At 44.1% G+C, this 21,108-nt stretch overlaps 9 protein-coding genes across 9 annotated transcripts; 6 read left to right on the top strand and 3 right to left on the bottom strand.

The window, feature by feature from the left end:
• Window positions 1-1,458: 1,458 nt before the first annotated feature.
• FA14DRAFT_72915 (uncharacterized protein) lies at window positions 1,459-2,275 on the top strand. The gene has a single exon (XM_025502785.1). The coding sequence runs from the start codon at window positions 1,745-1,747 to the stop codon at window positions 2,180-2,182; it is 438 nt and encodes a 145-aa protein (XP_025354776.1). The 5' UTR covers window positions 1,459-1,744; the 3' UTR covers window positions 2,183-2,275.
• A 1,866-nt stretch (window positions 2,276-4,141) lies between these two features.
• On the top strand, window positions 4,142-6,015 carry FA14DRAFT_161844 (PMT-domain-containing protein). Its single transcript, XM_025499315.1, has one exon. The coding sequence runs from the start codon at window positions 4,175-4,177 to the stop codon at window positions 5,930-5,932; it is 1,758 nt and encodes a 585-aa protein (XP_025354775.1). The 5' UTR covers window positions 4,142-4,174; the 3' UTR covers window positions 5,933-6,015.
• A 686-nt stretch (window positions 6,016-6,701) lies between these two features.
• On the top strand, window positions 6,702-7,919 carry FA14DRAFT_148896 (uncharacterized protein; the record flags this gene model as incomplete). Its single annotated transcript, XM_025497385.1, has 2 exons — window positions 6,702-7,254; window positions 7,339-7,919. 2 exons carry the CDS (start codon window positions 6,702-6,704, stop codon window positions 7,917-7,919), a joined length of 1,134 nt encoding a protein of 377 aa, XP_025354774.1.
• Window positions 7,920-7,942: 23 nt separating this feature from the next.
• On the bottom strand, window positions 7,943-9,342 carry FA14DRAFT_161843 (uncharacterized protein). Its single transcript, XM_025499314.1, has 2 exons — window positions 8,953-9,342; window positions 7,943-8,882 (listed from the first exon to the last, which is right to left on the bottom strand). The coding sequence occupies exons 1-2, from the start codon at window positions 9,320-9,322 to the stop codon at window positions 8,083-8,085; spliced, it is 1,170 nt and encodes a 389-aa protein (XP_025354773.1). The 5' UTR covers window positions 9,323-9,342; the 3' UTR covers window positions 7,943-8,082.
• A 245-nt stretch (window positions 9,343-9,587) lies between these two features.
• Window positions 9,588-11,020, top strand: FA14DRAFT_148894 (putative HEM12-uroporphyrinogen decarboxylase; the record flags this gene model as incomplete). Its single annotated transcript, XM_025497384.1, has 3 exons — window positions 9,588-9,747; window positions 9,818-10,326; window positions 10,400-11,020. 3 exons carry the CDS (start codon window positions 9,588-9,590, stop codon window positions 10,955-10,957), a joined length of 1,227 nt encoding a protein of 408 aa, XP_025354772.1. The 3' UTR covers window positions 10,958-11,020.
• A 281-nt stretch (window positions 11,021-11,301) lies between these two features.
• FA14DRAFT_123672 (Metallo-hydrolase/oxidoreductase) lies at window positions 11,302-12,568 on the top strand (the record flags this gene model as incomplete). The annotated part of the gene is made up of 2 exons (XM_025496591.1): window positions 11,302-11,398; window positions 11,469-12,568. The coding sequence occupies 2 exons, from the start codon at window positions 11,302-11,304 to the stop codon at window positions 12,566-12,568; spliced, it is 1,197 nt and encodes a 398-aa protein (XP_025354771.1).
• On the bottom strand, window positions 12,438-16,117 carry FA14DRAFT_161842 (cora-domain-containing protein). The gene has a single exon (XM_025499313.1). It carries the CDS (start codon window positions 15,972-15,974, stop codon window positions 12,630-12,632), a length of 3,345 nt encoding a protein of 1,114 aa, XP_025354770.1. The 5' UTR covers window positions 15,975-16,117; the 3' UTR covers window positions 12,438-12,629.
• A 137-nt stretch (window positions 16,118-16,254) lies between these two features.
• On the top strand, window positions 16,255-18,670 carry FA14DRAFT_72856 (uncharacterized protein). The gene has a single exon (XM_025502783.1). The coding sequence runs from the start codon at window positions 16,535-16,537 to the stop codon at window positions 18,608-18,610; it is 2,076 nt and encodes a 691-aa protein (XP_025354769.1). The 5' UTR covers window positions 16,255-16,534; the 3' UTR covers window positions 18,611-18,670.
• FA14DRAFT_72857 (acetyl-CoA synthetase-like protein) lies at window positions 18,671-21,104 on the bottom strand. The gene has a single exon (XM_025502784.1). The coding sequence runs from the start codon at window positions 20,905-20,907 to the stop codon at window positions 18,730-18,732; it is 2,178 nt and encodes a 725-aa protein (XP_025354768.1). The 5' UTR covers window positions 20,908-21,104; the 3' UTR covers window positions 18,671-18,729.
• Window positions 21,105-21,108: the final 4 nt, after the last annotated feature.

Raw genomic sequence — 21,108 nt, 5'->3', positions numbered from 1 at the left:
TGCATCAACGTCCCGCTTTGCAGGTGGTGATGATGAGTTGCAGCTTTGGATGGTGAAACAGTTCCACCGAGAACTGATTTGAGAATCTGTGTAGTTGCTGTGCCTGCAAGTATTGCCATTAGCATGCTCATGTCCATCACATTTGCACTCCTGCGTGAGTCCAATGATGAAGGAAAGAGTCAAGCAGAAGAACATTTCATTTTTTTAGTGACTTTCTTCTTGCATAAAGTCACGCTAATATGGAGTATACGTAGGCGTGCGTGCGTGCGTGCGTAGGGTAGCATACATCCATTGTCAGCCAACTTGATTACTTATCCTTTTGGATGACCATGATGAGAAAAGACTTGAATTTGAATAGCCCATTCAAAAAAAAGCATGTCACATCATACCTGCTGCTCCCGTTACACATGCATCGATGGTTCATTTCACTGGCCATGTCAATAACGATAGGTGCATACACAAAACTTTCACCATCCAAACGTTTAACTCCTTCACTCATACCTGCAGAGCAGAATGGTGCGCAGAGGTCTTAACGCACGGACAAGAGAGCAGAGTGCAGCAACCTTATCAAAGCTGCAAAGAAAGAACTTACCGAGAAGCCGGAAAAGCGGGATATATCAGATCCGCTAGATGGTCAGTAAGAATTACAGATCGCAGCTGTAGATTATTTGTCAAAGAAGTGTTCGCTCAAAAGCCAGCAGAGCGGGATATCTCAAAACCATCGGATGGTTAGCAGAAAGAATGGAGGATTGCAGCTGCAGTTTGTGCAGGTAAATCCAAGCTATCAAGAAAGCCATTGTGCAAATGTCAAAGAAGCGTGATATCTCATATCCATCTGATGGTTGATAAGAATTCGAGATGGTCAAACATAAAGCAACAGTGATGCAATATATCAGACATGTTAAGGCCAGCAAAAGCCGAAAGAACGGGATATCTTCATTCCATCGGATGGTCCAAGGAAAGTCTAGAACTTTAGGCCATGCTAGCGAATGGATGGTCGTTTTGGTCACATAATATGCATGTGATTTATTGTAAGTTGACCTTTCAGATTCGATTTTGACATACTTGACAGTCTAGGGAAAATCATACGAATCTTGAAACTGTGAAATGAGAGGATGAAAGGTATATAAAGTCCCCTTTTTTGATGGAATTCACACCCCAACACCCACATCTCATTCAAATCATCATCCACTTGTCATTCAAGACCCACTTCTGATTCCAAATCCACTTCTCATGCCAAACCACTTCTCATTCCAGACCTACTTCTCATTCAAGAATTACTCGTCATCCAATCAGCATCACGAAACTCTCACAAAACAATGATTGTGGCACTCAAATGCAAACAAGAATGGAATCCAATTACTTCACAAGAAAAGCCTCACCAGTGCAAACGCCAGCATACAATCTAGCCAAGCCAGGTCTTCTTTGACGCTCGGGAAAACTTTCGAAAAATTCAACGAACGCCATCTCATATATGTTTTTACTCAACCGGCATCATCCAATTCTGATTTACGGACCACAGCTCATTCAAGCGGTATCAATTTCTCGATTCATCATTTGAGAATCACACCTCATTCAACCGGCTTCTACCAGTTCTCATTTGTGGATCACAGCCTATTCAACCGGCATCATTCTCACTCATTCGAGATCCATTTATCGTACAATCAGCATCACAAATCTTCTTTTCAAGTCATCACACAACATTGATCGCGGCAATCAACACAAACACGATCCGCATCACTTCATGAAAAGAGCTCGCAAGTACAAACGCCTGAATGGGGCCCAAATCAAGCAAATGTTTCTCCGGACAATTCGAGAAAGTCTTCGAAAGATGAAGGAGAGCAGTCGAATACATCGCTTTTCCCTTTGCCGAAGTACGCAAGATCAAACTTCGAACGCATTTACCGAACAAGCGAAATATCATCAGCCGGAATGGTACATTTGCCATCGGTATTACTCAACGGTTCCAAAATTCACTTCACAAACAACTTTCAGGGTCAAGATGGCATTACTTGATCATCAATCAAAATGGCGACATGATCACTCTTGCAACATCTTACACAATACTTGCTTTCTCATCCTTAATTTACCCTTTCTTAGGATCAAAGAACTCGTTCTTCGCTATTCTCACTCCTTCTCTCACTCCTCCTCACACTCCTCCCACTCCTCTCACACGTCCTGAAACAACAATTCGCTTTGCAACTGCATAAAAAAAGAAGATCAAAAAATAAAAAAGAAGATCAAAAAAAGAAAGATAAAAGAAAAGATCAGAAAAAAAATTAAAAAAAAATCACAAAAAAAAACAAAGAAAAGATCTACTTCTCATTTGAGAATCACTTCATATCCAGCCAGCATTACCTACTTCTCATTCCATAGTCATCTCTACCACCAACACTCACTTCTCACCACCCCAATCGTCATCCACTTCTCATCCCACTCCACTCGTCATCCACTTGACATTCCTATCGTCATCCACTTGACATTCAAGATTCACTTGTCGTTCACAAAACAATTATCGTGGCACTCAAATGCAAGCAAGCATGGTATCACTTCACTTCACGAAAAAAGCCTCACAAGTGCAAACGCCGGCATGCAACCCTAACCAAGCAAGGTCTTCCATTGATGCACCGGTGAATCCTTTGAAAATTCAATGAACGCCATCTCATATGCGTCCTCACTCAACCGGCATCTTCTACTTCTCGCTTGTGGATCATAGCTCATTCAAGCGGCATCATCCACTTCTCACTTGATGATCACATCTCATTCAACCGGCATCAATCGCATTCAATCGGCATCAATCTCTTGTCATTCGAGAATCTCCCCTCATTCAAAAAGAATCATCCACTTCTCATTGATGGATAACATCTCATTCAACCGGCATCATTCTCTTGTCACTCGAGATCCACCCATCGTGCAATCAGCATCACAATTCCTCTTTCAAGTCATCACACAACATTGAACGCGGCAATCAACACAAACACGATCCGCATCACTTCAAGGAAAGAGCTCACAAGTACAAATGCCTGAATGGGACCCGAATCAGCCAAGATCTTCCTCTCTCGATCGGATGAAACCTTTCAAGATTCATGAAAGTCATCTCTTACATCGCTCAAGAGCAAGTGATGGCCTGGCATTCGTATAAGTGGGACAACGGAAGAAATGGCACACTTGACATCAACATTTGTGTTTCCTCTGCCCTCCTTTCCAACCATGCTTTCACCTCACACTCTTTGGCTTGACATCCGTTCAACATTACCGAAAAAGTCCGTCATCATTAGTAATTTTAAAGTGAGGTGGATCAAGCCGGTCAATGTTTCTTCATTCATGATGACGCTACACCCGCATTCATCGGGCTCTTACAAGCAAACACTGCCAGTCTCTGGAGAAGAAGAGGAACGGTGAATGGATCCTGATTGAGGGTCCTGAGAAGGAGGAAGGGTAGAGGGAGGAAGGGAAGAAGGAGGGGAGGAAGGTGGGAAGGAAGGGCAGAAGGAGGGGAGGAAGGGAAGAAGGAGGGGAGGAAGGGAAGAAGGTGGGGAGGAAGGGAAGAAGGATAAGGGAAGAAGGTGGAAGGTGGAAAGGAAGGTCATTGTGCCCGGAAGTATTGCCATCGCCATTTTCCCAACCAGGGGATCCACCGATGTATGTGAAGTTACCGGAGAGGACCGTTAAAGCTACCATATCAGGGTGATCTCATCGTCAAGTGGTGGGCAAAGTACGTTTACCGTGATGCGTACACCAATCTCCGAAGTTATGCCTAGCCGCGTCAAAGGCGGGCTTAAAGTCACTTTCTGATGCATATATTCAAGCTGTAGTCCTTGTAATTGTCTGGCAATGTGACATGCTAAGATTGAATTACGTCTTGCCTCTGCCATTATGACCACAATTCATGCTCATCCATAGGTATCAGTATTCAAGCTGGCCTATGCAAAAGTGTTGGCTCAACGAGTGGTACTGCATGCTGAACGGAATGAAAAGGTTGCAGTTTGATAAGAATAGAGCTGCGCTCGTGTGCTGCTGCTGCGCTGTCAATATAGTCTAAACCAAGCTGGGGACCTACGCTGGCTTTGTGTTCTTTAACCGTCTGTGCGTGATTCAATTTAACCCGCGTTCCTAATTCTGTTTCCTTTCTTCTTTTGCAAACACAGCATCACTCCGACAATAAGCTGTCGTCATGGCGTCTTTGGGTCAAACATCTTCATCAATACGCTCTAGAGGAGCGACGGCAGGTCCATTCCAAACAACAAACGATGAAGATTATTCACGTTTGACCTCCGATTCATCATCTTCTAAAACTTTGGGAAGTTCTTCAAAACCTACACCACGTGCCAGCTCTTTACTTCATTCTGGTAAAGCTGAATCCAAGCATGGTCCACTATCGGGTTCTTTTGGAATGCCAAACGCACCAAAAGGTGGTGTGACGAAAGCAGAATGGCGATTGGTTGCATTCGTTACCGTTTTTGCATTCTTTGTACGAATGTACAAGATCGGCCAACCGAGCAGCGTTGTTTTCGATGAAGTTCACTTTGGTGGTTTTGCTTCAAAATATATCAATCAACGATTCTTTATGGACGTTCATCCTCCTTTGGCAAAACTACTCATCTCCTTTGTCGCTTGGGCTTCAGGATTCAACGGACAATTTGACTTTAAAACTATTGGGAAGGAATATTTGGTGGGCGAACATACACCCGTTCCATACGTTGCAATGCGTAGTTTCTGTGCGTTGCTCGGTGTTGCAACAGTACCTTTGGCCTATCTGACATTACGGGCACTCTCCTTACGTGCTACAACAGCATTAGTCGGAAGTATGTTGGTCACCTTGGAAAACGCTTTGATCACACAATCTCGATTTATACTTTTGGATGCTCCTTTGGTCTTCTTCACATCCCTTACCGCTTTCGGTTGGGTTTCATTTTGCAACGAAGAGCGCAAAAGGCCATTCTCTGAATCTTGGTGGGGCTGGCTCATCTTGACAGGAATCTCATTGGGTTGCGTTTTGAGCGTGAAATGGGTAGGATTATTCACTGTAGCAACGATTGGTATTTGTGTGATTGCACAATTATGGAACTTATTGGGCGACATTCGTTTGCCGATGCGGATCATCGCTCATCATTTCGTCGCCCGTGCAATCTGTTTGATTTTGATCCCTTTCGCCGTTTATGTTGGTTGCTTTGCCGTTCATCTGGCTGTCCTAAGTCGAAGTGGAGAAGGAGATGGGTTCATGACAAGTTCGTTCCAATATTCTTTGCGTGGTAATGCTATGCCGGACACGTACGCTGATGTTGCACTTGGATCGACAATCACGCTCAGGCATTTGAACACACAAGGTGGCTATCTACATTCTCATCCTCATAACTACCCTGGTGGATCAGGACAACAACAGATCACACTTTATCCACATCGTGATGAGAATAATGAATGGTATATCGTCAAAGCTCCAGGACCGGAAGACCCTCCTCCACCCGTCGACGAGAAGGGAGTTCCTTTGGCAATTGAATCACCTCTGGAGGCGGAAAAGCATTGGAACGATCCAATTCAATACCTTGAACATGGTATGGAAGTGCGACTTGTTCATAGGCTAACGGAGAAGAGGCTGCATTCACACGATGTTCGTCCTCCGATCACAGAAGCTGATTATCAACAAGAAGTGTCTGGTTATGGATTTGTGGATGAGAGAGGAAGGCGTTTTGCCGGTGATTCTAACGATCATTGGATAGTAGAGATCGAAAATGGCCATTCATCCGATCCTGTATCTTGGAAACGTGTTCGTTCATTACGTTCAACTATTCGACTTCGACATACTTTAACGGGAGCATATTTGTTCAGTCATAAAGTACCTTTGCCTGATTGGGGTTATGGTCAACAAGAAGTGTCTGCCAATAAAGCCGTTGGCGCTCCTCGTGCGCCTGTAAAGTCACGTTCAAAAGCATAAGTATAAGAGTATCTGCATATGTCCCTTTCTTGGATCATCATTTGACTGTCAATGTAGAATAGCTTCCACAATAATGATGATTGTATTGTTAATTACGAGAGTGGGGTCATAAAGTTAAGTAGAATGTTCCTGTAACCGGTGTCAAGTGTAGCGTGCTTTGCGCGTAACATACAAACATAAGCAGCGTGTACGTGCAATGAAATTGTAGATCAAAAAATCCCATCAACTACCATCAACTCTTCACAGCATATCGATTGAAGTAAGAGCAGGCAGGTGTTTGCATTTGTGTGAATAGGATCGGTTGTTACCTTCGATGATTTGCAGAGAAGGTTGAGATCCCGTAGAAAGCCCTGGGCGAACGATGTCGTCTCAATCGTCTTCGCAAATGTCTTCTTCCGTTTCAGGACAGCAAAAAACGAATATAGCGGGCAATCCAGATACACCATCCAATCCTACACAGCAGAACTCTGGCTCAAACACCGTTCAGAATCCACCTTATTCCAATCCAAACCCAAACAACGCACAGTCCAACGTCGCTTTCGCAGGACATCCAACCAATAATCATCACAGCAATGGAATAAAGAGTGAGGCTTCTTTTGAGAGTCCATCATTCAATGTTGGCGATAGGACGGGAATAGCAACACCAGCAGCTTCACAGCCATCAATGGCCTCGCAAAGTACCTTTCCTGCATCAGCACAACTAGCGGCTCCTGCCAATGCCGCAGCCTCTGGCAATCAACAAGCTATGAATGTCAATACAGGTACAAATATGAGCGGCGGAGGAGAAGCTGGAGCAGGAGGTGGCGCGGGCTGGGGACAGAATGATGTGGACCAGTTACAAGACGTTCTAGGATCATCAGGAGTGGATCTAAGAGCAGAGGAAAGTGCGATGTACAGACGAAATCTTGCAAATGTACCAAATTCTATGGAACAAGCAAGAAATGCGGAGGAGGAAAGAGCTTCTGCCTTTTACCTCGAGTTGATGCCACTCTCCTATAGGGTTCATAAAATTGCTCAAATGAACGGACTTCACGTTGATGCGGAGGTTCTTCAGCATATTTCATTGGCTTCTAGAATTCGCTTCCGAAATTTGATCGAATCCATGGTGAATGCTTCTCGACACCGACAATGGTCTTCTCATCTACGGCCACCACCAATGCATGCGAAGGGTAAATCAGCAATGTATCATGAAGAAATTGAAGAAGATCCTTCAAAGTTGTTGAGTGTCTTGGCAAGGGTGGAAAAAGCGCAAGAGCAAGCAGCAAGACAGAGAAGGTTGCAGAGGGAAGAACAAGAAGCCAATTTAGCAAATTCTACTGGTCGTGGTGAAGCGGAAGATACCACGATGGCTGATGGTACACAAAATAAATCACAGCAAGGAATTCAAGCCAATTCAAACGGCCAAGCCAACGCTACGCAATCAACAACCGATGGTGTTGGTGGCAATTCACAAGAGGATGCAAAAAGAAAGATGAAGAAGCCTGGAATTTCTACAGCAGCGAGAAATATGACGGAAGATAAACGATTACGATTGGCCAATAATACTGCTGCTCAAGCTATGGGTCTTTCGGCCGGTAGCAAATCATGGATGTTTGGAGGGGCTGGCTTACCAAAAGATGTGAATAAAGCAAAAGGCGGTAAAAGTGGATCTTCTTTGCCTGCTCCTAGATTTGGAGCGAAGGCACAAGATTCAAAGGATACGTTGGATGAAAATACGTCTGCTGCACAATCGGGAACCAATGGATCCAATTCATTCGCTTCATCTTCCATCAATCCAGGAGGATGGGGTGATCTGGCGGCAAGACAAAGACATCGAGAAGAGGAAGAAAGAAGACAGATGCGAATCGTCAATCTGGATGACGCATTGCATGCTTTGGAGATGGAACGAAAGGGAGGAGCAGGCAGAGGTAGTGGTGAGAGGGTATTGTATGCCACCCGAGCTCTGGGTAGACCAACAATTCCCGCAGCATCACACGGGCAGTTGTGATGCAAATGTACATTATAAAATATATTCATTCCTGTCCATGGATGCGTTTCTAGATGCAATACAAAAAATACGTGTACAATATAAATCCAGGATTAGGGTGTGTGTGTTTTACTCGGCAGTGCCAGTAGCCGTATGAGTAGATTCTTCCAACACTCTATCCACTTCATAAGGACGTACTTGAAGCAACATGTACTTTCGGCTTGTTCCCTGTTCCTTCCAACACAACTGCTTCAACTCCTTCTTGATCTAGTCCTTTAATATCAGCATTCTGCTCTTCCTTCAATCGCGCCTGATCTGCATAGGATGCGGAAGAGGAATTCTCATCATCTGCTCCTTTTGATGAAGGAATGTGGTGAGGAGCAGGCATTGCGGGAATATTTTGTTCTTGCTTTTGTTCTGCATTTGCGCCGTAAGATGCAACAGGACTTTCAGCATCGCTTACTCTTGCGCTATTACTGACTGTCGCCTGTTTGGGAGCAATTTCAAAAGGATGATTTCCTGCTTGCGGCTCGAAAGCAGCGTTTAATCCTGTCGTTGTTCCATCTACACCGGTTCCTGTGTTGTTTAAAACGCTATGCGGGACGGTATGAATTGCAGGTCCGTATTGAGAGTACATTCCAACGTTTTCGGGGAATTCTTGACAATTCAAGTCCCAACTCTTTGACAACCTTGCCCTTTCACATGCTTGCCTTGTCCAAGGTGTAGCATACGTGATTGGTGCATAAGTTGCATACGATAGAAATGCAACAGCAACCATTGCTAAAGCGGCGAATAAGCGATATCGTGGTCGAAGTCCTGATGTAAGCGCATCAAAAAGTACCGAGAGTAGCAAGATCGAAAAATATAGAGCGGGTAGGTAGTGATGCAAGAATAGTTGTCGGTGCATTGCAAAGAATGGAAGAAAGTGCATCGCCCATGCTAAGGTCAAAAAACCAGCAGTTTGATCGTAATATTTAACCGTAGCTGTTGATGAGGAGAAGAGTAGAGTCAGTCAATCTGCCAAAGCACCTTTCAATCTTCCAAAACAACTCACAGTCATTAAAGTCTTTGTGACCACGTTTTGCGCGTAACATCAACAAAGCACGAGCGCCGAAATAGACCATAATCGCACACAGGCTCCCGTACCAGACGAATGGATTTCCAAGGAGATAAACTTGACGGTGGTCTTTTGTCCAGTAATTTATTCCCCGTTTGAGTACTGGCCAACTGATCGGACGAGAATCATAAGCATGCCTTGCAGTTAACCCGGCATTTGTTTCCCACATTACACTTTGCAATTCCATAAATCGAGACCAGAAAGAAGGTCTAATGTAGTTGACCATTGCCGGTTGCTTTTCGGCAATGTCCAATAAAGGATGCAAATTGGTCTCTACGTACCATAATGAATTCTCGTATGGTGCCATGATGACTTTTTGCTGTGGTGGTTGAAAGGCTTAATCTTCTTTTGTTCTTACAGGCGGTGTTGTTCCTGTCCGTGCGTAGAGCTAGAAGCGCAGCGCAGCGCGTGCACTCTTGTCATGCACGCACGCAATCAGCTCACAAAATAAGCAGCAAACACATACAGCCTAGAAGCGTGCGCTGCGCAACGTAACGCTAAAGCAATGCAGCCCACTTTCATTTCTTCTTACTCATTCACCATCTTTGTTCATTCACACATCATTTGACAAGATGAAAAAATTCAGTCAATTCACCACTAAAAAACCTACAGGAGACCAAAAGAAGCCAGAAGATGGATTGAAGAATGATCTGATCTTACGTGCAGCTCGCGGCGAAGAAACAGAAAGGGCACCCGTTTGGGTGATGAGACAAGCAGGTCGTTACCTACCAGGTGAGTAGTTGTCAAAAGTAGAGAGAGAATGATAAACGTATGCATACTTACCATTCCACCATCTTTTCAGAGTTTCGAGAATTGCGGGAAAAGCATGAGTTCTTTGAGTGCTGTCGTACGCCGGCACTTGCTTGTGAGATCACAATGCAGCCCATCAGAAGGTATGCTGGCCTACTAGATGCTGCAATCATCTTTAGCGATATCTTGGTCATTCCACAAGCAATGGGTATGGAAGTGGAAATGCTGCCACAAAAAGGTCCAAGCTTCCCCGACCCTTTGAAAGAGCCTTCAGACGTGGAACGATTACGCAAAAAGGTTGATGTGGAAAAAGAATTGGGTTACGTTTTTGAGGCAATCAAACTCACCAGAACAGCTTTGCAAGGCGAAGTACCTTTGATCGGTTTCTGTGGTGCACCTTGGACTCTGATGGCATACATGATCGAAGGCGGAGGTAGCCGTACATTTGAGAAAGCCAAACGTTGGTTGTTCCAATATCGTGAACAAGCACTCGAATTGCTGGAACGGATCGCTGATGTTTGTATTGACTTTTTGGTCGGACAGGTGAAAGCTGGTGCACAGGTAAGTGAAGATGATGAAGTGGAAATGTTGGTTGGCTGTCAGTGCTAACATTTATTTTCCACACACTCTCTAGCTTTTGCAAGTCTTTGATTCATGGGCTGGCGAATTATCTCCACACGATTTCCGAACGTTTGCACTTCCATACCTTCGCAAGATTGCAAGCGGAGTACGTGATGCTTTGTCTAGAACATCAACGCCCTCAGTGCCTTTGATTTGTTTCGCTAGAGGTGCATTGGGACATTCGTTGCCTGAAGTAGCAAAGAGTGGTTATGATGTCGTCGCTTTGGATTGGCAAGTAGAGCCACAAGTTGCACGTAGAGTTGTTGAATTGGCGATGAGTGGTCAAGCAGGTAGCTTCAAGAAAGCAGCTGGAGAGAATGAGTGTTCTCATAGGGTAGCCTTACAGGGTAATTTGGACCCAACAGTTCTTTATGCCGGGCACGATGCTATTGAACGTGAGGTTGATCGAATGTGCAGAGCAAGAAAGGGAGGCTTTGGTGGAAAGGGTGCATGGATTTGCAACTTGGGTCACGGTATCACTCCAGGTGTCGATCCTGAAGCGATGAGGTTCTTCTTAAAATGCGTTCACAAGCATTCCCGTGAGGTGGCTTCTTCCAAAGATGAAGAATGATAGCAAAGCGATTGCTTTATTTTGTACGCATGATTATTCTCTTTTAATATATCAAGTCTCATCATCTTTAAATCTGTCTTGTTTCAAGAGGTATTGCATTCATGGTCATCGATGGATAATACTTTAATGTGGCGTTTTTCTAACCGCATCGGCCGCGTTTGCCGACCGCATTACTGTCCGACCGGCCAACTTTTTGACCCTGAAGCCGGCGAACGCGAGCGGCGGGCAAAGGAAATTGGTTTAAAATTGCATTAATAATTGTTTTGCGGGGAATAATTGTCTTGGCAAACGTTTATTCAAAACGCCAATCATCTTGCAAGAAATCATTAAAAAGGCTCTCGAAAATGGCAACAAAATTGCAATCATTAGAGGATGTGACTCGAATGGTAGGCTCTGTGGTGAGAATATTAGGTGGAAATCCAGGAAAATTCACCCTACAAGGTAAGTATGCAGGGTTATCCGTCTATTTTTGACTGCGCATTTAGCTGACTTTTACCCCTATATGTTCCAGGTACAAATACATACTTGATCTCGAGGCCAACTCAATCAGATGAGAACTCCACAGAAGCGATCAACTGTATCCTAATAGATACAGGTGAAGGCAAAGAAGGTTATATCGATCGACTTAAGACAATCTTATTGGGAAAAGATCCTCGAGTAGGCCCTTCCAAAAGGGTGATTACCGACATTGTGCTAACGCATTGGCATCATGATCACATTGGAGGCTTGCCTTCAGTCTTGAAGCTACTCCAGAGCTTAGATCATCAACCTCCCAAAATACATAAGTTCTCTGACAATTCAGTCGATCATCATATATTGGACTTATTGAAGGATTCCGGGAGTGGATTTACTTCCAAATCATCTGGATCACCTCTGCATTTTCTCAAAGATGGCGACATACTACACACTACTCAAACTTCATCCCAACCTAATTCGCTGCGATCCTTGCAAGTCATTCATTCACCTGGACATACTTCCGACCATATCTGTCTTCTTCTCAAAGAAGATGGCATTTTGCTAACGGGTGATCATGTTTTGGGTCAAGGAACAAGTGTATTCGAAGATTTAGGCGCTTATTTGCGTAGTCTGAAGACATGCAAGAGAATTCTTGATGAACAAAAAGATGATTTGGATGATTCTGTTTCAACAAAAGGTCATTTATATCCCGCACACGGTCCGTCAATTGTCGATGGCACAGGTACTTTACAAGAATATTTGGATCATCGGATACAACGTGAAAATCAAATTCTAGATCTCTTGAAGCAACCTGCACCTTCTGCATCTGAACATGATTCGCAAAAAGCTTCATCATTCTGGACAATTCCTGATATCGTTTCAAAGTTGTATAGCGATTATCCAGAAAGCTTATATCCTGCTGCAGCTAGAGGGATATTCTTACATTTGCAGAAATTAGCTTTACCTGACCCCGAAGCGGATGATAATGCTCAGTCAGAAGGTCGAAAAGTTTATTGTTGCGATCGTGACAACAGAGAGAGTCAGATTACTTTAAATCTACCGCAAGATGACCAATCTTGGCATCGAGCGATGGAATTACGGTGGTCATTGGTAGGAAATGGACTTCCTCACAACAAAAATCAAGCTACCTTATAAACTGTATATATTGCAACACTCCCGAGATGAATAAATGAATACAAAAAATGAAGCAATGCCTCTACCGGCTGAGATAACGGATTGTAGCAAAATAACCGACAACAGCCAAAGCAACCATTACAGCCAAAATGCCAAAGAACCAATCCAAAGTTTCGATATCTTGACCAGGAACATGAACGTTCATTCCCCATAAACCTGTGATGACGTTCAAAGGAACGATGACAGTACCAAGAGCAGTCAATTTGCTCAAGACGTCATTAATTTGATTATTTGCATCCGTCATTTCGATCGAAATTTGTGCCAAGTAATTGCTATGACTACGACTTAAAATCTTTTCGTAGTGATTCAAATTTTGCGTCATGGTGATCAAATGGTCTTGAATATCACTGAGATAAAGTCCGATATCAGATTTAGGCGCAACTGACCAGTTCTCGTTACAACGCTTTGCCAAACCTTTGACAACGTCTGCTTTGTTACCCATAAGACGTAAAAGACCCATGACTTTCTTACGACATGTTCCGATTCTTCGAAGCATATCGCTTTGTTCAGCTTCCTTTAAGATGAGTACCAATTCATCGATACTGTCTACTTCGTATTCGATCGATTGAATCAGAGGGCCAAATGCGTCAGTGATGTCATCGATGAGCGCATAAGAGATCCAATCGGATGTGACGTTGATGTAATCCTTTAATTGTTTGATACGCCTTCGAACGTTTTGTGGATGTGGTGTTGCACGGAAATGGAATGACAATGTCCCTTCGCGGAAAACGATCACATACATATTCAAAGGCTCCAAATATGTCGGACTGTATGGGTCTTGATCAAAAGATCTGAAACAGACCAAGTAATAATTTCGGAACAGTTCAATCTTTTCTCGGGTTTCTTCCATAAGGATATCTTCAGTTGTCAAAGGATGGATTCCAAATACTCGACTTAATGTTTTCATCTCTTGATCTGTTGGACAAAGGACGTCCAACCACCAAGTACAAGTTTCTGGATCTTGTTCGACACGGTAGCCTCCGCCCGGTAAAGCACGAGCTTTTTCCATAGTAGCAGCAGGCAAAGCGGCTGTTGTGCTATTCGCTCCAGGCAAGGCATGTTGTCCACCGATTTGTTGACCCATATGGGCTTTGGCAGCATTCGATGTGAGGGTTGCAGTACGCACATTTGGCACGTGGTCCGGTGTATTTGCACCCGTGTTGGGTGCGGTGCTCCCTTCCAAGCGACCTGAATTCATCAGGGCAGATGTCAAAGCTGATACACCTTTATTGTTTGACGAAGAAGCAGTATTGTTGGGCTTTGGTGCTGGATTGACAATGTTTCCAGTCTCCATTGTGCTTGGATGTGTTTCAGCTTCGTCTTCTTGTTCATTGTCTGTCTGATTTGAATTTCGTGCCTCAACGCCCATCAGTAGCTCCTCAAAAGTCTGTCCGGGAGCAGGTAATTCGTACAAATGCCTTGCATGGATTGTGTTTGGCAATGCATTACTGTAAAACGTGAATCGATATTGCTTTTCACTGCCATAAGATCCCGCTCGTGTATGTCTTGCAGCTCTCATCGGTCTTTGTCCATTGCGCGATCGTCGATCGAGATTGTTCAAGTTTGCGCCAACAGATAAACTTCTCGAAACAGGCGTAACACCATTCGCTCCATCTTCGTCATCGGAAGGTGACCATCCAGCCCCTTCTGCTGAAGTGCCACGATAAGATGGAAGAGGTGTACGAGAAGCCGAATCCAAAAGTGGAGTCTTGTTGTCAATAGGGAAGCCATTGCTATCCATCCTTTTAGCTCCCAAACCCGCTCTGTGCCGATCAACTTCATCGTTCAATAAAGTTCCTTTTCCCAAAATGTTATCCCTGCCTGAAGATGCATTTGCGGCCAATGAGCGAGAGCCGATCGGAGGAGGTGTAGTTCCAGCGCCTTCGAATAAGGCCAACTTTCTTTGATAACGTCCGCTTGATTTTGCGTCGCTTTCGGTACCCTGTCCTTCATTATATCTTCTTGGTCTTCGAGAATAAAAGGTTGCATCATCGCTATCGGGGGAAATGCCGTAAGCAGAGGATCGGAAAGATTGATCTTGATTGAATTGACGTCGAATATCCCTGGTTCCCGCGATTGTTGCTGCACCACTTCTGTTTCGCAGATTTCCTGAATTCGACCAAAGTGGATGTGTGCTTGCAGTTGCTTCCTCTTGAACACGCTTCTTCTCTTGTTCAGCGTATTCTTGCAAGGAATTTAAATCAAAAGTCCAGGGAAATCCGGGAGGTAATGTTTGATGCGCATTGGCACCCATTTCAGCTGTTGCATGCTGCTGCTGTTCAAATTGCTCGGCAATATGGTTTGCATTCATTTGCGAGCTTTGACGAGCAAGTTCAGGTGCGCCTTCCATCCCTCCCAATTGATCTGCGCCTGGAGTATAGATAGGGAAACATACATCATCTTCGGCTAATGAAGGCCTACGTGAAGGTGTATGAGGCACTTCCGAGGTTTGTACTGCTGATCTCTGTGAAGACGATAAGCCAAGTCGAGAATGATCATTTTCATCTTCGATATCCACCAATCTTTCAGATCTTTGACCACGTCCGGAGCCTACACTTCTTCCTACGCTTACTCCATATGTGTTAGAGTGTGATCGAGGATTTGCTTGGTGGCGTTGAGCGAATGAATGAGGATTCAGAGCATCTTCGATGGGAGAACTTCCAGGTTCATCATCAAGCGCACTAGCATTATCGATCGGAATACCTTGACGAAGCGAAGAAGGAATTGCACCATCTGGTCTGCTCATCGATAATCTTCCACTTGAAGCACGGTATGAAGGACTGATAGGGCCGGTAACGCCAATCGATTGTTGGTTGCGATGATCAATAAAATGAGATGCACTATCCAAACTAGTATTACTACCATGACGTTGATGTTGCATATAGAATCTTGCTGCTTGTGCTTGAGCTGCTGCTGCTTGTTGTTGCTGTTGAAAAACATGAACGGGTGACGAAGGTGAGAAGGAGTTAGGTGGTATAGCACTTTGACCGCCAGGCGTCGTCGGTTGACGATTGCTTTGGTTTACGCTTGAAGCGGGTATGCCAATGTAGTCATTCACAGTCGTATTGTCCAAAGCGTTTGCATTTCCTGCTCTATTTTGGATCGATGGAGAAATGATGGAACCGGAACGACCAGATCGAACAAATGATGTGTTAGAAGGTACTGAATCAGATGTTGCACTAGTGGTTGCTGCTGCTGCTGCGGTTTGCTGATCTTGTTGTCTGTGCAAATTATTGGAGTTCACTCTTGCTCTATTCATTTGACGAGCAGCATCGATATCTTGCTCCAATTGAGCATGATCAACGGTACGTGAATCATCCGTATGAGCTCTGCTTTGAGCGGCAGAATCTTTTGGAGGAGATGACATGATTCTTTATTGTCAAAGCAATAAAGTCACCAAGATCATCAAATTCTAACGGTGATGAAAGGAAGGGGGCGGTGATGTTCACTTTTTCATCAAAAATGATGCATTTATTTTTCCCTAAAATTCTCCTTCGATCGACTTGCAGGCTTAGCAGTAAATTTCTCGATTCATTTGCTCAGTGACCGCCCGCGCTTAAAAGGGTCCTCTACGCGCGAGTGCGCAGCGCATGCAGTTAATGTAATTCCTAGGCAACCACTGCAAGCAATCGAAAGCATCATCATCACACACCGTACGCCGGCGCAGCGCATAAGGGGCAATCACCATCACAGTGCGAAGCCTGCGCGTATTGACGCCCGCCAGCGATTTGACGCTAAAGAGTTGGCCCTGGGCTGCGCCGCACACATAAGCATACACGCACGCACGAACAAAAGCTAATTTTATGCGTTGGAAGGTGCAACACTTACGAGTACTTACTATGATTGAATTCTAGAATCTTACTTCCATCCCTCGTATATACATCACAGCTCTATTCAAATCGCCTTTTAAGCTGTTGAAACAACAAGATGGCGGGGCAATACAAGTATGATAATGAAGGTGCACAATTCTTAACCTTTCTTCTAACATTCTTGTTAGCCGCTTTATTACCATTAACGTATTCGCTAGTTCCTGGTCGAAGTTCTGGAAAAGGATCGAAGCAAGGCTGGTTTGATGCAAGAGGACAAAAGGACGAAAATGTCAAAAAGATCACAAAAAGGTCTTTCGCAAATCCTAGACTGAGTGGGAAAATCGTTTTGGTCATATCAGGTTGGGCTGCTGTTGCATACCTTTTCCATTCGATCGCCAATGCTGCTACAACCACTTCACATGCAATTTACGATCCCTTTTCCGTTTTGGGCATAGCTGCAAGTGCAACAGAGAAGCAAATCAAAACCCATTACAAAAAGTTGAGTATCAAGTTCCATCCCGATAAAGTACGATTGGCAGAAAATCAGACAAAGGAAGATGCCGAATCTCATTTTGTAAACTTGACCAAGGCTTACAAGGCTCTCACTGATGAAACCATTCGCAAGAACTTTGAGTTATACGGTCACCCTGATGGAAGACAAGAAATGAGCATGGGTATCGCTTTGCCCGCTTGGGTTGTTGAAGGTCATAATAATATTTGGGTTCTCGGCATTTACGGAATGGTCTTTGGTCTTGCATTGCCTTACTTGGTCGCAAGATGGTGGTATGGCTCACGTTCTCGTACAAAGGATGGCTTGATCAACGCAACTGCACAATCATACTTTCAGCATTTGCGAGAAGATACTCCACCTGCTCGTATTCTGGCATTAGTCGCTGTTTCGGAAGAATTGCAAGATCCGCTCTTTGATAAGCGTGGTCCTGGAGCTGATGAAGATGAGCTTTCGCACATGGAAAGTTTGGTTCGCGCACGATTGCGACAAATGGGCGAGAGATGGCGATTGATCGATCATTTCCGATCACATTCAATCCGAAAGAATCTCATCTTACTGTATTCTCACGTGCTTCGCATCGACTCCAAATCGGCTAGATTGACCAAGGATCGCTACGTCATCGGTTTAAAGGCAGAAAGACTGCTGAATGGAATGTTGTCCATCTCTTTGGCACACAATTGGATGGATATGACTATTCAATTGATGGACATGTTGCAATGTTTGGTGCAAGCCGTTCCTCCATCTCCTGAAATGCGCAGCGCAAGCGAATTGATGCAATTGCCTGGAATCACATTAGAAGCAGCTCAAGCCGCTACACGTTCGAATGCTCAGTGGGGACATTTGGGTTTACAAGGATTCTGGAAGATGGGTGATCAGGAACGTCGCAAAGGATTACGAGTTGGTCAATCGAACAGTCTGATAAGCGAACAGCAATACAAAGAAGCTGTTAGTATTCTGGGTGAATGGCCAAGGATTGAAATGGTGGATGCTTTCTTCAAAGTTACTGGAGAAAAGATTGTAACACCGGGTGCCGTTGTTCAATTCATCGTCAAAGTTCGTGCGTTGCCATTTAAGAAGGATGGAACTCTTTTGTTCAATGGCGTTCGAGCAAATTCTGATCTCAGCAAACGTGATACCGAAACAAGCGTGCGACCTAGCAATGAAGAGGAGGACGAGAATGAAAGTAAGCAAAACCCAGCTCTTGAAGGAAAGCAGGCGATCGGCTATGCACATGCACCGCTCTTCTTAGAGGAAAGGAAGCCTAATTGGTGGGTATTCTTGGCCGATGCGAAACAATCACGCATTATTGTCCAACCAGTCAAATGCACAGACATTGGACCGGACGCAGTGAGAACGTTTAGCATTCAATTCCAAGCACCACCTCAAGTTGGATTATACTCTTTCCGAGCGATGGTCAAATCAGACGTTTATCTTGGTTCAGAAGCGGAGATGAGTGTTTTGCTCAAAGTGGATGATGCTTCAGAGCTGGAGAATGAAGACTATGAAGATGACATCTCTGACCCTGAAGAAGATACATTGGCTGGTCAAATGGCAGCCATGCGAGGCGAAAAGGTCAAAGCTGCACGTCTGGGAGACGAAGGCGAGGATGAAAGTTCAAGCGAAGCAGAGGGAGCGCATAATCACGATCACGAAGGAGAGGATAGCGAAAGTGATTGGGACTAAAAAGATTTGCTGTTACTATAGGAGGAACACACAATGCTAGTAGCATGGCCAAAAATCGATCTCATTTCTGTACGTATAGACAACTTCTCCCTTTCGAAATCCAATTTCAGACAGATCGATTATAATTTCGCTTGTCGTGATCGACTTTCTTTGAAATACGTTTGTATCTTTTGAATATTGTCGAGTAAGACATCCCTATCTTCAATCGTTGGAGGAATTGGTAATTGAGATTCTTGTATTTCTTCTTGAGGCTTTGTTTGTGCTTTTTCGACAATCACTCTTACCGTCTTACGAAGTGTTTTTCCACTTCGAGTTTTAGGTAATTTTGCCGTGATAACCAATCCGCTCAATTGGGCGATAGGACCAATCTCTGTTCGAACGTGAGAATTGATACTTTGCAACATCTTCTTTATCCATTCTTGATCATTGCTTTCATCTAAACCTGCTTTACCGACGACTAATGCAAATGGTGTATGACCTTTCATCTGATCTGGAGCGCCGACAACACAACACTCTACCACATCTGTATGTCCGGTCACCACTTGTTCGATCAATCCAGTTCCTAATCTGTGTCCGGCAACGTTGATGATATCATCAGCCCTGGCAAGGATAGTTATATAGCCATCTTTATCCATTTGAGCTGCATCTCCTGTGTCGAACCAATCGCCTTTCTTGTCAAATCTTTCCCAATAACTTGAGTAAAATCCTTTTGAATTATTCCATAATCCTCCTAGAGCACTTGGGGCTAATGGCTTTGCTAAAACGAGATTTCCCATTTGACCTTTTTCAACTTCTTTTCCTGAATCATCCACAATTCGAACGTCCATTCCTGGTTGTGGTAATCCTGCCGAACCTGGCTTTGCGGGTAAAGGAGACCAAGCACTTCCTAACATTAAAGCAGTGATTGGACTTCCCGATTCTGTACTCCAATAATTATCATTCACACTTGCACCTGAAGCACCTAATTCGGATAACAATTTGGCATAAACTTCAACGATTTGTGGTTCACTTCTTTCACCTGCCAAGAACAAGGTACGTAAAGTACGCAAAGAGATCGAAGAACCACGCATCATTGCACCTTCAGGATCCAGACCACGTACTGCCCGTAATGCGGTAGGAGCGGTAAACATATGAGTTACGTTTAATTGACTTACCGTTCTCCATAAGATGCCAGCATCAGGTGTGATTGGTTTACCTTCGAATAAAACGGTTGATGCGCCCAATAAAAGAGGACCATAAAGGATATACGAATGACCAACAACCCAACCAAGATCGCTTGCACATAACATTGTATCATTTGAACGCATTCCGAACACATGTTCGATCGAATAACGAAGTTGGACCAAATGACCTCCTGAAAGACGAACGACACCTTTTGGCATTCCGGTTGTACCAGAAGTATAAAGTGTATAGAGCGGCTCTTCTGATCCGACAGGGTGACAACTCCAGCATTTTTCACTTCCATCTTTTCCACTTTTGACAGATTCACATTCCATTTCCCAATCCCATTCAGGCACACCTCCAGGGCCATTCTTGCCTCTTGGTGCTAATTGTTCAGGTGTATGACCTACGATTGTATGACGTTGAAAGAACAAAACTCCGCTTGAAGGTTTATGTTTACTGGTTCGTAATGCCTCGTCCACTAAAGGTTTATATGCGACCGGTCCTTTAGGTTCTAAACCACAAGAAGTAGAAATGACAAGTTTAGACTTTGCATCTTCGATCCTTTTTGCCAATTCCTTTGGAGCAAAGCCACCAAAGACAACACTATGAATTGCACCAATCCTTGCACAAGCCAACATTGCGATTGCCGTTTCAACAATCATTCCCATGTAAATTGTTACAACATCACCTTTACGTACTCCGAGCGATTTCAAAGCTCCACTTAATGTTTGTGTCATTTCTAATGCTTCTCCATATGTCACTTTACGATATTGTTGCTTTTGAAATGGTAAAGGACTAACATGATGAAATGCAACTTTGTTTGCTGCTTCTACGTTGTAGGTCAAATGAGGCGTTAAAGGTGAAGCGGTTAAAGGCGTTGAAGCTGAATGTTGAGGTGGATAAATATGTCTATCCAAACAATTGAAGCATGTGTTTGTAGATCCGTTTGGAAACCAGGTGTCATCTCCTTTTTTCACATAATCCGTTTGACGAAGTGATTTACCAAATGCACAAGAAGGTGTTTGATGCCAATGAATGCTACTCGCTGCTTTCATCCAAAATTCTTCACGATTGTGGATTGATTGATCGTGAATAGCATGTTGAGGATGTTTGAGATTAGTAGAAGCCGTCATCCTTTCTTTTGTCGTTGGCTTTTATTTGTGATGAAGGTAAGAAGGATGAGGAGTGGAGATTGTCACAAACAGTAACGGCAAATGGATCTTGGCATTCCCGTTGTGGCACAATTTCCCCACACTTTTTTGATCCTTAGCGTAGCAGCGCACGCATTAACCGATAAGGCGCAGATCGGCATTGCCGGAAGGACATTCGAAGGA

The sequence above is a fragment of the Meira miltonrushii genome (assembly GCF_003144205.1).
Source record: "Meira miltonrushii strain MCA 3882 unplaced genomic scaffold FA14scaffold_3, whole genome shotgun sequence".
NCBI lineage: Eukaryota > Fungi > Basidiomycota > Exobasidiomycetes > Exobasidiales > Brachybasidiaceae > Meira > Meira miltonrushii.
The sequence above is the reverse complement of the archived record's forward strand: the minus strand, read 5'-3'. Positions and strand labels throughout refer to the sequence as shown.